This window comes from Diadema antillarum, unplaced genomic scaffold (assembly GCF_040938485.1).
Source record: "Diadema antillarum isolate AM-2024a unplaced genomic scaffold, OU_Dant_1.0 seq00000464_RagTag, whole genome shotgun sequence".
Lineage (NCBI taxonomy): Eukaryota > Metazoa > Echinodermata > Echinoidea > Diadematoida > Diadematidae > Diadema > Diadema antillarum.
In genome coordinates, this window is record NW_027271435.1 from 61224 (window position 1) to 79162 (window position 17939).

Below are 17939 nucleotides of genomic sequence, written 5' to 3' on the forward strand. Positions count from 1 at the left end.
GAAAAAAAAAAACAGCAATGGCAAGAAATCTTTTTAGCCCACAGGGTTATCTTTAATTAGGTCTCTCTCGGACTACAGCCAGGCCCAGGTAATCGCCCGAGTGATGAGAAACACACCGAGGGTTAAGGTCCAGCCTGGGTTGATCCTACTCTTTAGAGTTGTACAAGCAGCACTTTCACTTGCTCCCCTTTCTTCTACTGCTGGTTTACATGCGCTATTTTCTTTTCCGCATCCACCAAGAAGAGATGACCTCTATTTGCATCAGTCACAAGACTCCAGGTAAAAAAAGATCCTGTTTGGTTTTCCTCGATAACTGATGAAAAGGTCTGGATGACGGAAAGAGTTTTAAGACACCGGATGAGGGAGGAGATGGAGGGACCACCCTCATTTCAAGCTCCAATGGAATCAGCGATCAAAGAGGGGCAGTCGTACGATATCCACGGGGAGGATAGAAATATAAATAGATAAACAGAATGGATTATGGAGTGCACATTGAGGCTTACTGCACAGCTTTGTTACGCTCAATCAAGCAATCTTTTCTTCTCTCTCTCAAAGCCAGGGCAATAAAGAAAACCGAGGGATGACGAGAAAGCCAGTAATCGTACACATTATTCCAAACTGGCTGCCACTGCTATGCTGGTACTCGCCCAACGCTCTGTCCTCCCCGAAGCTGAGGGGGAGAGAATCGGCTGTGACCGTGGTAGGGGATTTGCAGGCGACTGGCGTGGAGCAGTGAGCGAGCAAAGCACGGGGATTGCGATGCACTGGTTTCCCTCACACTCCGAGCACTTTACACACACAGGCTCAAACACACACAAATGAGCCTACTAAATGATTGTTGACATACATAGCCAGACACCTTGAAAACTTGCAAGCATGCTGCCTTGCAAGATGCTAGTCTACTCCCTTCAGACACTTTAATAGCACAGGTTGCGCAAGACATAGGACATCTTCACTGACACCAATGAATGAGTAACAATGTGTATTAGCATTTGTACCACGAGTATGATACTAAATTTGCCAACAAATGGGCAACATCTCATTAAGACATACATAACATCTGATCCTTTTCTGACCTGCTACATGAACTATTTGGATTATTTCAAAAACACAAAGCACTGCACAGGTGCACAAATGGGTACTTTCATGAATTTCGACTATTTACGTTGATGTAGGGCAATTTGTCAATCAGTCACAATGAAAACATCTCGACGGAAGAATTTCATGAATTGGAATAATTACGCAGTACCTGCTGCATGCTATACGGATTAGAACCAACACTTGCTGTCGGGCGGAAGCTCGGTGGTCTAGTGGAGACGACGCCTGTCCGGCGACCAGGAGGTTGTAGGTTCGAATCCTGCTCGATTATGCACACCCATGATTTTTTTTATCATGGCTACTACTAAAAACACTGATCAATTCAGTGCTTACGTACATCGATGTAGGGCAATTTGTCAATCAATTGCGATGAAAACATCTCTATGGAAGAATTTCATAAATTGGAACAATGAAGGTTGTCTAACTTAGAGAAGCATGGAAGAAACCAATTTATCAAGCTATCAGCAATATAAATTGAATTGTCAACAAACAACAAATGGCACAAAGTTGAAGAAATACTGTAAAAGTGCATTTTTTCACGCGACTAGTTTTTCGTGCTTGGCCGGGTAAGAAGAGTTTCGCGTGTTTTTAATTCCGCGGAATCAAGACATCACGCACAGGCACATATGGCAAGTAAAAATATTTGCCTGCTTTTATTTTCGCACTAGTTTCTGGTTGCAGGAAATGCACGAAAATTTCAACACCGCGAAAATTTCCACTTTTACAGTACTATATAACCACAAATTTTCGCATGCATAAGACTTTCACAAATTTCACGAGGAGCAAAGATTCACAAAAGTACATTGTAAAATACACATGAAAGTGTTTGTCTACACAATGCATTGTGAGTGTCAGTGGTGATTCAAGAAAGTTTCACGCTGCGAATGTTTCTTGCTTGACAATAATCTTTCCTCCTGGATACTAGGGTCTGAATAAAGAGACTATTTAGGGCACTCTATCAATGACCAGGGGCTGTGGATTAGTACATTATGGTGGCGGGGGAGAACAAGGGCAGCCACATCAAGCTGAGGGACAACAAGGGCCAACTGGGTTTCCCACTGAGGGTATTTGGAGTGTGTGGGTGTTGGGATTTCCTAAAGCTCTGTGACTTGGGGGGGGGGGGGAACATAGAGAAATGGAACAGAATAAATAAGAAAGTGTTTCCCTTCAGCCGTTCAAGAAGAATCTCCACAAATATTTTGATATCATAAGAAAAATCCACGCCTCTTTCACAGAAAAAGGAAAATTGATATCTACCTGTATCTCCCTCTTCGTTTCTCTGTTTGTCATTATTCAGGTATCTAAATAGATTAAACATAGTGTACATATATTCATCCGTCGATCCATCCTCCTAAAAATCGATTTCATCAATCTATCAATCTAGCTATCTATCCATCTATCAAGGTATCCTTCTAGCCATTACATCTATCTATTCATGTATTTATCCATCAATCTATCCATCCATCAATTTACACCGTACCTATCCATCCCTCTATCCATCCACTTTTCTATCCATCATCTATTAACCTATCCATCCATTAATTTACACTGTACCTTTCCATCCCTCTATCCATCCATCCAGTTAATCTATGCTTTCATCACTCTATTCCATCAATCTATCTATCATTTATCAATGAATCTATCCATCATCTATCAATATATCTATCTATTCACCTATCTATGGTGGAAACTCGATATAATGAGATCCGATACAACAAAATACCTGATATAACAAACTAATTTCTCCGGTCCCAATTAATTTATTTCCCTTGTTTTTTATTGTTTATTGAATACTGATATAACAAAATATCTGATGTAAAGGACAAATTGTGTTGGTTCCAAGGATTTCGTTATACTTAGTTTTCTCTGTATCACATTATCTATACACCTATATCTTGCTCCACATTGTCATCTACACTATCCTTTTAGTGTACATGTAGTACACCCTTTTACCCTTGCACGCTTGTCAATTGGGGGTAACCTGTGAGATTTGACGGGTTATCAAATGAGAAACACTTAAAACATTTTTTTCTCTCATGATGAAGATTGGGTTTATGGTTCATCCAATCTTCGTTATCGACACCATCATGCAAACCTCTACCTTCAAAGATCATTTTCTTTTATACGTGTACTAGCGAATGAGCTCCCGCTTGAATTTCTCTCAAATGCTCTTCTGTAATGCCAGTAGACACTATGGAGCATGCTCATAACGTCCTACAAGACGTTGCTGTGATGCAGACCATCGGTTTTTTTTTACCTGGGAGTGTACCTGCAATGCCAGTTTACGAGGGATGGCTTACAGGAGAGATTTCAGAAAAGTCACCCGGCATTTTACCCAGGAATTTTAACCCGTCGAGGACGGTTTGATTTTGCTACAACACGCATTTCCCATAGACACCTGCCCGAGTATACTCGGGACTCGTCCTCAACAGGTTAATACCCATTTATGCCTTTCATGCTACACCAACACCCCCGAATTCCCGTAAGAATCAGATCTCGGGTGAAATTTGCAAAGCATGAAAGGGGTATCAGTGCTTACCACTAAAATGACCACTTGTACCATGGTTACTCAAGTCAGCCATCTATGCATGAGTTTTCCTCTAATGGAGGTACATGTTGATGTTGACACCCGAGTCTCCAAATGTGTACATGTAGCAAACACTTGGGAGGCAGCGCAGGTACTTTGTGCCAGCGACAACCTTACATTTTATCAACGAAAAAAACAACAACAACTTTGCCCTCTTTTTAGCTGTGCTCTCTTTTCCAAGGCACGGGCGCTGCAATCAATGGGCTGGACGGTGGCTTGGATTTCAGACAGGGGTCACTTTGCAAGCTCCGCGTGAATTCTCTTATAGAAAAAAGTATTCATCCAAAATAAAGATTTTGTACAGAGACGGAACATGCAAGACGCCATCTAGATTACTTTACCGAATGAACACAATTGTCACAATATCGTCTAATGAGGATGAGAAGGGCTTAATAACTCTCTTATGTAAATTGATAATGACTTAAATATTCTGTTTCTAAGTGATAATTATTTTCCTTGGCCACATTGATCGGTCATTCTACGTATCTAGCCATTTATATGTATCCACAAACTTGAGGTCCTCAGTTCAAGTCTCAGGCAGCAGTGGTTGTGCTCATTGGCAGAGCAATTTATCCTCATGTGACATTGCCTACTTGTTTCTTGGAGACAAAAAGTCACATGGAAAATTAATTTAATGGACTTCAGGAAGTGTCCCAATACAGAAAATATTCTTCTCCTCCTTCTTCCAGTGGTAGAGACAAAGGCATATTTCTGTATTTCACTTGTTTACTTGTTTTATGCATCACCATGAATAAGATTTGTGAATAACCCTATGATAATTCCATGCAGCATTTGCAACATTTTTTCCCTTAAAATTTGCAGCACTAATCTGAGGAGGAATAGCTAAGGAAGGACATAGGGGTTGCAGAGACGGCAAGGTAAACAAACCTCAGGGGACTGTACAAAGGACATTCTGATGAAATGGCTTACATGACATTTCGCCAAATGTCCTATTTAAGGGATAAAATCCTTTTTTGCAGGATTGTAGCCCCCTTTGCTAATCTCAACAAAACTTGTCCCTCACAGTGATCCCCCTGAATTGGAGCAAACAAATCTGGAGGGGGAAATATCTGCACTGGTCTGACCTTCACGGCTAGACCAGGGGAAGTGAATGTGTTTCTAACTGTACAATCGACAACCATTTTCGGCAATCCCTTAAGCCAACAATGAGTGAGACCACTGTCCAATCCGGACGAAACAATAATTTGACCGCTAATTGAGGCATTTAGAGATTTACTCTAAATGTTACATTGGCTCAAGCATAGAGATGGATTTATTGTATAATAATGACGGTAGAAAAAAATGTTGTTTAGTCCAGTAATTTCACCCCAAGATGCACAATCACAATAAGAGAAAAAGAGGTAACTTCACTCCACTTTGGGGCAAATTTTCTCCCTTTGTCGGACAAATGACATTGTTTCATTTGGGTCATATGCTGGAACAGCAATGTCTTGTCTGTTTATATAAAATAAAAGAGGCACCCAAAAAAAATGAAATCATGAAAACAGTTTTAGTGACAATCCATCAAGTTTATGACAGTACATAAATGTGATATTTTAATACTGCATGGATGAATCTGTTCATATTTTGTGTGTGTGTATTCAATTGTTTTCGTAGCAATCTAGATGAAAAATTCATATTGGACTTTGACATGAATACTCACAAAGGATTAGTGAAATATCAAACACACCCTCAGACAATAGAGAATAAACTCACAAGGTAGGGTTTCACAATCTTGCATTCTCACACTACCGATTCAATACCGCCTAAACTCCCTGATTAGCCTACACTTTTAAATAGTGTACAGTACACATTGATACCCCTGACACCAAAGACACTCAAAAAGGGATTACAATGATAGATTAATCGCAGGCAAAGACCGGACCAGACTTGTGGTCTTTGTTCCTTATCAGACCGAAATGTCCTGTGGCCTTGCACACATCTCGGTAACACTTCTGATAATCGCCGACATTATTTGCCCTGGAAATCTCTGCTCCGAAATTGGGCTCTCTCCCAATAGCCTGGCTTCCAGGCACAATGAGTTGTTCTTGACCAGTCTAGTCCGGTGTATATGCATCATTAGGTGCATTCACATGGAAGATGAAATAACCCCGGTACTGTACAGTATTTCACACGGTAGTAAGCAATGTGTATGCACATAAATCACAAAATACACAACAAAATACATCACATTATACCATGGTACCTAGGATGGTATTAAAATCAAACTTTGAACAAAATATGCACGCGAGATCCGAGTATGAACTAGGTCACGAAATACCACCCATTTTCACAGGGGTGTATTTTTCATGTGACCTGACAAACTACCATGGCATTTATAAAGACAATTTAAATGTGAATGCACCTATTATTGGCAGTACCTACCTATGCTGTAGGCCTACATGTATGAACCCTCCCCCCACCCCACAACACACACAAACACACACACATATTGTCTCTACTGGTAGACTTGGTATATGAGTGTATGGGTCAAATACAATCAACTTCATATACTGTAAAAGTGGATATTTTCGCGCGACTAATTTTTCACGCTCGGCCGGGCAAGAAGAGTTTCGCGTGTATTTAATTCCCTGGAATCCAGACAGCAACTATTGGAACATATGGCAAGCAAAAATATTCACATGATTTTATTTTCGCGCTAGTTTTTGGTTATGCGATATGTGCAAAAATTTCAACACCACGGAAATTTCCACTTTTACAGTACATGGAGACCATAAGAGTCTTTTCTCTGATGCCTGCACATACTGCATCAAATGCATCAGGGAAGCAGAAATAAAAACACTCTTTACCTTGGTGCAAGGCTACTCCTGTACCAACTGGGCCATTGTTATAAACATCCGGGGTACAGACATACAATAAACAGTTAAGTGATTTATTACTAGTAATAGCCCTCCTTTCCCAACTCCTTTATATTCCAACAAAATTACAGACGGCTCTTAGTAATGGGAAAGCATGTGCAAGATATTAGGAGCTCAATCTCCCCTCTGGTCTACTATATAAAAAATAACATTAGAGAATGAGAGAGTAGATCTAAAGTTTTCTCTCATTTTTTTCACATGGTACTGATTCCCTTTAAAGGTGACAGAGACAATCAAATTTTTCAGCAGAAATTATGACACACCCATGAATACAAATAACTGTGAGGTGATGGCCTTCTAATTATACATGTAGTATCTGTCTGTGATGTTTGTTTCTTTAACTGCTTGGTTTATTTTTCCAAGAGATCTGGTATCTTGTGTGTAAGGATCCATGGCTTCAATTCTTTAAAGCCCAAGAACAGTAGCTGAACTGACGTTTGAATCATCACCGAAAGCCATGAGGTTGACTGATTTTCTCAATGACACATTATAGAGTAATAAATAGCATCCTGATGTTGATCGAAACGGATTTTACCACATTCGTCTGCGACACACACTGTTCAAAGCTCCATAGCACACAATTTGTAACTGATATTAGGTCTAAGCAAATCTGCAATCCAACCTTAAAATGAGCCACTCAGAATCATTTGCACAAATACTGGCATTTAAGTCACTGTTATGTGTGATATTCACTTCCAAACTATTTTCTATTTTGCCAGCTGCAGGGTTAATGTTCACATTTTAGTTGAACAAGAAAGAAATATGTGACAGAGAGAATGATGTACTGTATTCAACATCATTCATGACATCACAATGGTCTTTACAAACATCCTTTTAAACCCCCTCCTCTCCCCCTCCTCCCCCCCCCCCCCCCCCAAAAAAAAAAAAAAACCCACCACAACAACAAATGGAAGTAGAATTCACATTCTTAAAGAACCAAAAGAGAACGACATCTGACTTCCGATAAAAATCTTCAGCGACAAATAATTTGTAACGGCCTCCGGGGAGAGCTCAGAGTCAAGTTAGATCTGGGTCAGCGACAAACGGCAGAATGAGGGAAACTCAGCCAGTTTTAATAAGATGAGGGGAAAAATGTCCTAAGGAGTAGGACATGCCAACATGGATTAGGCTTACAAAAACACACAGAAAGTGCAGCGCCAACCGGTTGATCGTGCTGAGGTCACAAGAACTTTTATGACAGAAGCTTCATGAAATTACACATATGTGTGCTGTCAAAGACTTGTCAGTGCCTACTATGTACATACCGTACCTCACAAATCATTTCATTGAAATAAGTGCGAGAAAAAACACCTTATCACGCAAAGTAAACATCAATGTAGAAGATATTTCTTTAAACACAAAAGGGGAAGCACACCCATATCATTAATATTTTCATCCGCTATAGTCATCTGTTGACCTTTATAGGGACATCAGTACCACACACAAATGAGATGTGTTGTTTTTTTTTTCATCTTGAACAATGAGTTCATTTACAATGTCATATCAAGGACATTGTGGAAAGACATATTTACAAAATTACTGTATCCACCATATAGGTTGTCATAATAACAGTATGGTATTCCACGATTCAAGACAATTTCAGAATAGCAAGTGGTTGAATTCACAATTGGAACCCATAGCTTGAGAATGAAAAAGGTGTATCATCCCTTTTCAAGAAAAAGGTCAGCAATTTTTAATCTCACAGAAGATACACAATGAATTTGTGTTCCTGAGAGTGATATTTTCAAAAGTTAGGAAAAACTTGAGTCAACTTACCAAAGTCTTAAACATACGAAAAAATCTTTCAATAAATGATGACCACAGTAATCTCTTACAGTCGGTAAAATGACATAATTCTTGTGTGTTTTTATTTTCGCTAACAACGAACATATTCCTGATAACAGTTTTGTGTTTGTAGTTCAATGTGCCCTTTAATCTCTCAAACATCATCACCTCTTTAACTCATTCACCTCTCTGTCTCTTCTCTAACAGCTCTCCTCTGACAATTGCTTCTTTCTCTTTCTCTTTCATCTATTTCTAACTCTCTTTTTCCCCCAAGCTCTCTTTGAATGCTCTCTCTGAATTTTCAGGGGCGCCAAAAAACTTTTCCATTTTTTGCAATTCTAATATCAATGTTATCGCAAAATAATGTTGAAAAATTCTTTTGGATTTCACTGATAATTTTTATGTTTTAAAGCTCAAATCAGCATTTTGGATATTCAAGATAGAGTAATGAGGTTTTTGAATATATGCCAATTGAGATACAAGTTCTTGTCACCCCATGGACGACATACACATATATATTTACCTATCTCTCTCTTCCCGAATTTCTCTCTCTCTCAATCTTGCTTTCTTAACACGTTGAGGACCGGCTGGTTTTGTTATAACACACATTCCCCATAGACACCTGCCCGAGGATACTCAGGGCTAGCCTTCAACAGGTTAATATCTAGCTCATATACCATCAATCTCTCTTTTCCTTCAGCATCAAGACAGGCATCAATTAAGGTTCCTGCACATGATCAGGTGAAAAATTCATGCAAAGACGTGAAGTTTTCACTCATCAAAATTTTGATGCCTACCTGAGCTATGGCTTCAAATTCCTCGTGCTTCTTCTGTAAGGCTCGCGCTTTGTGCAGAGATTTTCCAATACTCGTGTGTTTGTTCAGAAACTCCTCCCCATAATTCTGCAGCCAGAACAGCACCTGGAATTTAAGAGAAATGGGGATAGAGCGAGAGCAAGAGAGACAGAATATATTTTATAATCTCATCTCCTCATTTCATCTTATGTTATCGTTGCATAGTGCTTAAAAAAGCTGTCAAGCTTGTCCACAAATATTTACAAATCACTATGAATCACAAATCAAACCAGTACTCCTTCAAACAGATCATGGATTGTGGCTGCTCATATCATGCTGGGTCTTTATCCTACCGAGTCACAAGTGCTAATGTGTGATGATAATGATAATGGTTATCATTAATTAAGGGGCATGCACCACTCATCTTTTGACATATGTTGATAACCTCATAACAAAGTGACATATGTGGTGCTGTGCAACATTTCAAAGCACAAAGTGTAAAGATTAGGTAGTCTCTGCAAATTGACATCCATGTTTAAGTTAAAGGTATTATTCCAAGACCTCGTCATGCTTCTCACTGGATTATTTTACAAAAATTCAATAACTCCTTATTTGCTCATGCTTAAAAAAAGGAATATCTTCTGGACTGCACATAACAGTGTCATTTTCTATTTTACGTCGTATCGCTCTTCAATTTTTGTAATAACCTTGAACTTCTTGGCAATTATGAAAACTAGCACAAAAAACAGGAAATTCAAAGTATTTGTTCCTTATTATATAATGTGAATTCATATCATCACTGTCATACTTCTTACAAAAGGCTTATTATTTTGCTTACACTTTGCACTAAACATTCTGCAAGACTAATCATTCTATCTCAATGTTGTAAAATTTTGCCATGAAGACAATATAAAAAAAAAAAAATGATGAAAATAAAACTTTAAAATAACTAGAAAAGCACTCCGAGAGCGCAGACCCCCGCCAAGCAGTTACTTTCCATCGATGATCTTGCTCTTCCATATGGAGATCAGTGATTTCCACCCACTGGAAAATTGCCCAAGATCCCCAATATAGAAGCCTTTGTTACGTCATAAACCCTCAGATGCGCGGCGCGCCTCACCCTAGCAGAAACTAGGGCACGCACTTTAGTGCACGCATGCAAACCTCAAATACGCCCAGCCTGAACTCCCAAGTTCATTGACCCTACCTGCCAAAATATCAAAAATCCTTCATATATTCCCCCAAAATTCTCGGATCATTACCAAAAGTTAATCGTTTGGTACTTGGGTCATTCTCAACCTTTCCTGCACGTTTCATCCCAATCCGCTGACTACTTTTTGAGTTATTTTGCGCACAGACAAACGAACAAACGAACGAACAAACCAACGGTAACGAAAACATGGCGGAGGTAATAAGAGGTGAGGAATGGATTGACGGACGGGCAGACAGATAGACAACTCAAAAATATAATTCTCAGGCATCCCACATTATAAAAGAAAATATTCATTAAACCAATCTGTGTCATATACATACATGTACAAAGCCTTAGATCAAAGATAAGCAAAACATATTCTTGTTACGTGTTTCCTCAGTCCCACCTGTGCTGTGTCGTGCTGGAAGACACACAGCTGCACACGCTGGTTGATGACCGTCTTTTTGCGCTGCCACAGATCGTCTAACTCCCGGTGCCGCTGCAGCACTTCGTGGATCAGATCCAAGACATGGCCGGCGGACTGGGAGTAGTCGGTCTGGGCAGTCACAGAGTTTTCACTCTCAGGGCTCAGCGGCTGCTGGAGGGTTGCCAGTAGCGACTTGCCATCTGAACACACCTGGTAGCGACAAGGAGGGAAATGAGGAAAATAGAGGAATGGAGGAACAATGTCATTGTCACATTTCTCTTGCAAACAGCAAAGGAGTAACCCCTGAATCCAAACTGAATATGGTAATTTGAAGGTTTCAAACAGCACCTCATTCCTGTGAAGATACATTATAAAGGTAGCTATCAAAAGGGATTAATGGTCCTAGGGGGCTGTTATCCTGGGGGTTAATGGTCCAGGGGCTTGTTGTCCTGGAACAGATTCAGTTTAGGAGTCTGTTTCCTAAAGATTGAGCGTGAGTTGCAATCAAACTTACATTGCATTTCTTCAACAACTTTGCGATTAATCGCAAGTAACCCTCAATCTACTGAAAGTTATGCTTGATTTGTCTTGACATCAAGCGTAAGTGCCTTTATGAAACAGGACTTACGCTCAATATTGAACTTTCACTCAATTCAACAAGTTACGCTTAATAAATCAAGCATAAGATCCGCTTAATAAATCGAGCATAAGATCAATCGCAACTCTTTATGAAACAGGCCCCAGATCTAGTAGGGAAGGATAAAAAGACATTCCAGATGTATTCTAGATCAGAGCAAGGTGGGCACAAGATAATTGTTCCTAAATAAAATGACCTAATGAAACAATTCCTACCTCCTGTGGACTGATTGATCCCAAAACTGTCCCTACGATCAGTTAACCCGTTCCATACGGGATCCTGGTGGCCTGTCTACGGGGATTTCAGAATTCAGTATGGAACGGGATAAAATGAACTAAGGATTGACTTTGGATCATAGTCAATCAGACCCCAGGGGATTAATGTCCAGTGGTAGTTATCAGGGGAAAGTCATCTACACGGACTTGAGATGGCAAAACAATATATGTCGAAAATTCATGAAATCTGACTTAGTCACATATTTCAGTTTGTTTTAGTGTAATCTAACTCTGAAACATGTATGCGCCATTGAAAGATTTACATTGTTTTGCCATAGCAATACTTACATAGCTTGGTTTATAGGCTGATGCGGTAAAACAACGTACATTTTGTCTTATGCAAATTATTCTTAAAAATAAGGGGTCTAGTGAAATCGATTTGCATGCAATATATTGTTGATACTGTTGCTCCTTTTAGGGTAAGATATGAAGTACTAAACAAAAACAGAAAAAGAGCAGTACCTTTGCAAAACTTTAAACTCAATTTACTCAAAAAGAGGTGTCATGTAGATACATTGTTTTGCCATCTCAAGGCCGAGAGGATTGCTGCCTGAATATGCAGTAATTCTTTACCTCTGTGTATTTCTGGTTGATATCCTCTGATAGAGTATGATGGCAATGAAGCATTGATTCTAACTGTCCGACATCGTGTGGTAGATCGTCCTCCAGGTGGCAGCCGCGTATCCAGCCCTCAAAGTTAGTGTGGTACTGTCCATGGACGCAGAGAGAACAGGGGATACAAATATATACCTATGTTACATTTGAGTCAATCAGTTGGGCTATTAGTTAATGACCCAGTACCAATTTGGCAGAGAAGAAAAGTTGCCAGATGGAAGATGTGTGAAAACTGTTCAGCATTTAGGGTGATTTTCTGTCTTGCCATTATTTCTTGACTTATGATATCAATTTTCATGATCATTAGATACTACAGATACATATATTAGATACTTACAAAGCACAGCAAAATATGCAACAATCATAATATTTGGGATACTAAAGCAAAAACAGTAAGATTTCATGAAAGTTGTCAATGGAAAGAGTATCAAGGAAAACTTTGACATTACAGAATATCCCACTTTATCTTCTTTCGAGCAAAGTGACATTTGATTAAAAGCAACCAACCTGAGTGTGATGGTTCTGACTCATCTCCCTAACTCTGCACTATTTCACTGAAGTTTGTTTTTTGTTTTTGTTTTGTGTGTGTGTGTTTCCCTGTAAGCTTTCCTGCGCTTTCTCACCTAGCCCCTTTCTACCAGAGTAAACCACTTGCATACAGCAAACAATGCACTGGGAAGTCCTGCTTTAACCCTAACTAGGCCGGGCTATTTAGGTAGATGATAGAGCCGGGGGGGGCCTCCCAGGCCCCCCTTCCAGATCTCGGCCGTCGACCGCGCGATTGCAAAGAAAATCGGCACACACATTGCCTATGATGTAATCTAAAGTTCAATGAAGCTAATTTTCCAAAAAATTATCATTTATGCTAAATTATGCTAATTTATGCATAATGATGCATGAAATCAGACAATTTGGTATAAATCACTAAATAAAGCTCAAAACAGGCATATTTTTGGTGTAAATATTCTTTTTAGTGTCCTTAGCAAATGTAAGAGAAAAAAATTGCGCCATCAGTAAAAATTTCCTAAGTATTTCATTGTTTTTTGAATTTCTTATGTATTTCTCTGTTTTTTCAACTTCATGTTTTTCATTATTTTTTCGATGAAATTTGTCTGCGACATTGTTCCCAACAAGAAAATATGTTATTAATTGATTTTAATCAATAAAACCCCCAAATAATCATGCTTTTATGAAATTTGCCTGTAAGCACAGTTTGCATTGAAATTGTACACGAATTCACGTTTTTGAGCAATTTTTGGTCTTACATGCACGTACAGATTTACGTGCAACTTCAGAACTGCGCGCTCGGGCATCATAAATTTGGTGTCAAAAGATGTAGGAGACTTGAAAGAAAAAAGTCGTGAAACGTCACGGCGATGGCTTTTCGCGATAGCGATACATCGCGCAGAACGTCGAGGGGGGGGGCCTCGGAGGCCCCCCCCCCCCCCCCGCCTAGTTAGGGTTAATTTGCTGTGTTGCTGTTGCTATTTTTGTGTTTAGGCTGTTTTTGTTGTTGTTACTGTTGTTGTCACTGTTAATGTTGACGGTGATGGTGGTGAGGGTGACATAGAGAAAGAGAGAGAGAGGGATGATGGTGATGATGTCATAATCACTGCATAAAGAGGGTCAATTATGTATTCCTTGTTGCAAGGACACAGACCCTCATCAAGAAAGAAAGGCCCTCACCTCACTGTACTTCCTCATCCATTTTATCGGGATCAACGCCCTAGGAAGGACGCTGGATAAAGGTCAATGTGTTCTTTACCCTGGATTAATGGTTTCATATCTTCTATCATCGGTCACCTCTCCTAAATAGCAGACTGATTTGGAAAGGGGGCGTGGCCAACTGGACCCTTCTCACCCATATTTAGCAATAATATGATTACAACTACAATGATGAAGAAAAGAATGTACACTAAACATTCAACTGCAACTGTGGTTCTTTTAAACATTGCAGAACTCCTGATCTGGTTCTTTTGTATCAAAAGGTCATATAACTCAGTCCAGGAGGTCACTCCGTAAAGGACTCTTTGAAGAGTTTTGGTCTGCTTGTTGTTTTTTGTGTTTTTAATAGCTATCATCATTTTTTTTTTAACCAGTCTGAGCACAATTCTTAAATGAAGTGGGATCTTGCTTCTCTCATCAGAAAAACTCAACATTTGTTTGGAAATATTTATGTGTCCCAATAAGCTAGCATTCAATTGCTTGAGAGCAGTTTATCACTAATACCAAAATCATATGTGACACTGCACCTCAAAACAAACAAAAAGTCGCCAGACATGAATTTTTAGTTAGGACCATATTCTGAAAGAGCAGACTTTAAGCTTTAAAATGATGTATAACTCAAATCGAATGGACTCTCCTAACCTATCTAAATATTGGAAAGAAAGCACAAACTCAGGAAAAGTGTGAACTGAGAAAAGATGCTCTGAAGTACAGTGTCTATTCAAGCGCTTAATCTCTACCAAACCGTGCTGGCTGTGCAATCAAAGGGACAAAAAACAGGAAATAAACCACCAGAGTAACAACAATGAAGGGATTATCAGATTGAATTGAAATTAATCATGCCTCATTAACACATTCTGTCCATAATTAATGCCCACTTTCAAAGCAGTAGCACTATCCTTTCGTAAGTTATTAGAGTTGAAAGTGAAGAGTGTGGACAAGGTTTTTCAGAAATGAAAAAGGGATTCTAAAGACACACCTAATCACAATATTTTACCAAAAATGTTCGAGATAAACTGCTAAAAAACACACTTTCCTGCCCGTTTTATGATACCAAATATTAGCATAATGTAAAAGAAGACCTGCTCTTTCAGAAAAAAATGAAAAAGTCAAGTTCGGCTAGGTTGACCCATTTCACTTATTTTCAGTCCTCACGCAAAATCTGTGTGTGCGACTTTATGTTCGTTTTGAGGTGCACGGTCACATATAGTACACTAGAGAGAATCTAGGTACCAGTAGTGAGGATAAAATGCCTTGCCAAGGGATGCATCCATGACATCCAGTGGACTTGAACCCAGGACCTCATGACTGAGAGCCTGTGGACTAATCCACTGAGCCACGGCTTCAAAATCTGGATGTCAGATGCAACACGGAATTCATTATTCACATGGGAACTCTATTTTCTTTGTGGTGGTAACATCAGTTATGTCATAGGAATATCAAAATAATCATTTTCAGTCAAAAAAAGAAATGGCTCTCATAATTTTTCTCTTGTTTTGAGAAAAACAACGGACAAGTTTAACAGGTCTGAAAGAGAGTTATTTCTCATCATATAACTTGTTAATGAAACCCTGTACAGTGATTGGTCTACAAAGCATCATGTGACCAAACATAAAATTGCTAGGTTGTTGATGGTATTGAAAACAAAATGCCGATAGAGAAAAAAATGTTCTATATTGTGATGTCATATTCAAGGTATAGTGCATTTATATACCTTGGATATTACATCATAGATATGTGATCAACCCAATGGTGTTTCAATTGTTGGTATTTGGAGTTAAAATGGCTATCAGTATCAGTCTTATAGACCAATGTGTATAATTGTGTCTGCTGCATTCTGCAGTACACTGATCATCTGCACTGCAATAAGTCAACAATTTTATCAAACGATTTTACTTGTTTCATTTCAAGATTTGCTCAGAGCAAATATATCAAACTGTTTCAAGTCACTAGTGAAATCATAAATTCCTTGGAGACAAAAATTGCACTATTTCTACAACCTCAGAACCCATTTTTTTAACCCGTTGAGGACAAACAAGTCCCCAGTATACTTAGGCAGGGGTCTATGGGAAATGCATGTTGTAGCAAACTCAGCCCGTCCTCAACGGGTTAACTAGGCAAGCTTCTGATATTGCTCAAATGCCCTACACAAGATGATGAATTCCAAAATACAAACCTGATGGACTTTCTTGTGGAACATGACCGACATGGCAAGCAGGGTGCTGCGCTCATCCAGCGCCACGGCGAAGGCCCGCCACTCACGGTCGATCCTCATCATGTGTGACCTGATGATCTCTGAGGCATAGTGGCCACTCTCGATAAGCTGTGAGGCTGCCTTGAGGACTCTGCTTATGTGGACATACATGGTCTGAGGGAGAAAAGGAGAACAAATAAAAAATTGTTGTTGCTTTGAACACTCAGTGTTCAAATGGGGCCCCCTGGGAATGATTTTTCACTTATCTTATTTTGTTATCAAACTTCCTTTACATTGATTTTAAACAGACAGTACTATATATCCTGCTACACAGAAATTATCATATAATTATATATCTTTCTTAAAAAGGTACATCAAGTCATATTCTTATATCTGTTTCTTTGTTGTCTTCTTGTACGCTTCTAGAATGTTTTAACTGAGCATTTGACAACTGTTAATTCCTGATGCTGACTGCCTTGATTCAATAGGAATAAATAGGGCTGGGGATGAATGTTGTTTCTTTGTTTCTTCCTTTCTTTTCTGTTTGTGTTTCATTTTCCATCTGACGAGATGGTTGGCCATTCCAGATTCAGCTGCACTAGCTGCTATTCCATGGGGTCCAGTTGGGTTTGGGACAGGACCACTTCATCTGGTTATGCATCCTCCTCTTTGCGATAAATGAATGAAGCAGGACTTTTGATGTGCAAGGGTTGTGACTCTCACACACAGGACATGCAATTAATGTCCTAGCGTCTGCAAGTCACTGAGCTGTCAAGTATTGGGATGCAGGCAAGATCTTGGTCGCTGCCTCAGATTAAGACTGATTGTAAGATATCGTGGGGAATTCCCCTCCTTACCATAGACTGTCCAGCAAAGTGATTGTGCTCCTCAGACAGCTCCACAGCAATCTCCACCCGGTTACCAAGGTCGGTGTGATTGATGAGGAACAAGTCTCTATGATGCTCCAACCATTCAAAGAGCTGCACATATAACAAAATAAAAGAGATATATCAAATTAATCAACCTGTACAACTGTACAAATACAGATGGAGGGAGCGACAAAGGTAGGTATGCAGATAGATAGACAGGTAGATAGATATATTGATTGATAGATAGATAGATAGATAGATAGATAGATAAGATAGATAGATGAATAGATATATCAATTGATAGATAAACAGATAGACAAAATGATAGATAAATAGATATATCGATAGACAGATAGATAGATATATAGACAGACAGATAGATAGATAATAGATTGATGGATAGACAGATAGATCTATAGACAGGTAGATAAATAGATAGATAGATAGATAGATAGATACATAGATAGATAGATAGATGGATAGACAGATAGATAGATACAAACAGACAGATGTATAGATAGACAGGTAGGTAGATGGATACATGTGTATTGATAGACAGATAGACAGACATATATATCAATAGATATATAAGGGTAGATGGATGATTGGGTTGATGGCAGACACACAGAGATATAAAGACAAATAAAAACATACATCGCACGATCCTTGTGAAAATTTGCACTAAGGTAGAGGCCAATGTAATCTACAAGACAGTGTACAGTAGTTAGATTTTTCACATCTTAATTTATGTATTTCATATTAATCAATTTATGCTAATTTATGCTAAAAAACATTGCCTATAAATACAAAAAATAAAGCTCCAAGACTTCTAATTTTGGGTGAACATATTCTTTTCAGTATT

At 39.0% G+C, this 17939-nt stretch overlaps 1 protein-coding gene across 1 annotated transcript in view; it reads right to left on the minus strand.

Moving 5' to 3' along the window:
* The window catches only part of LOC139733249 (kalirin-like), a gene marked incomplete at its 3' end in the record, with an annotated part of 136719 nt that overhangs the window by 59641 nt on the left and 59139 nt on the right, over positions 1–17939 (minus strand). Inside the window, exons 9-13 of the mRNA XM_071644089.1 lie at positions 17066–17188; positions 16191–16382; positions 12248–12382; positions 10742–10972; positions 9147–9269 (exon numbers count right to left, since the gene is read on the minus strand). Coding sequence (XP_071500190.1) covers positions 9147–9269; positions 10742–10972; positions 12248–12382; positions 16191–16382; positions 17066–17188 — 804 coding nt within the window. The remainder of the gene's footprint in view (positions 1–9146; positions 9270–10741; positions 10973–12247; positions 12383–16190; positions 16383–17065; positions 17189–17939) is intronic.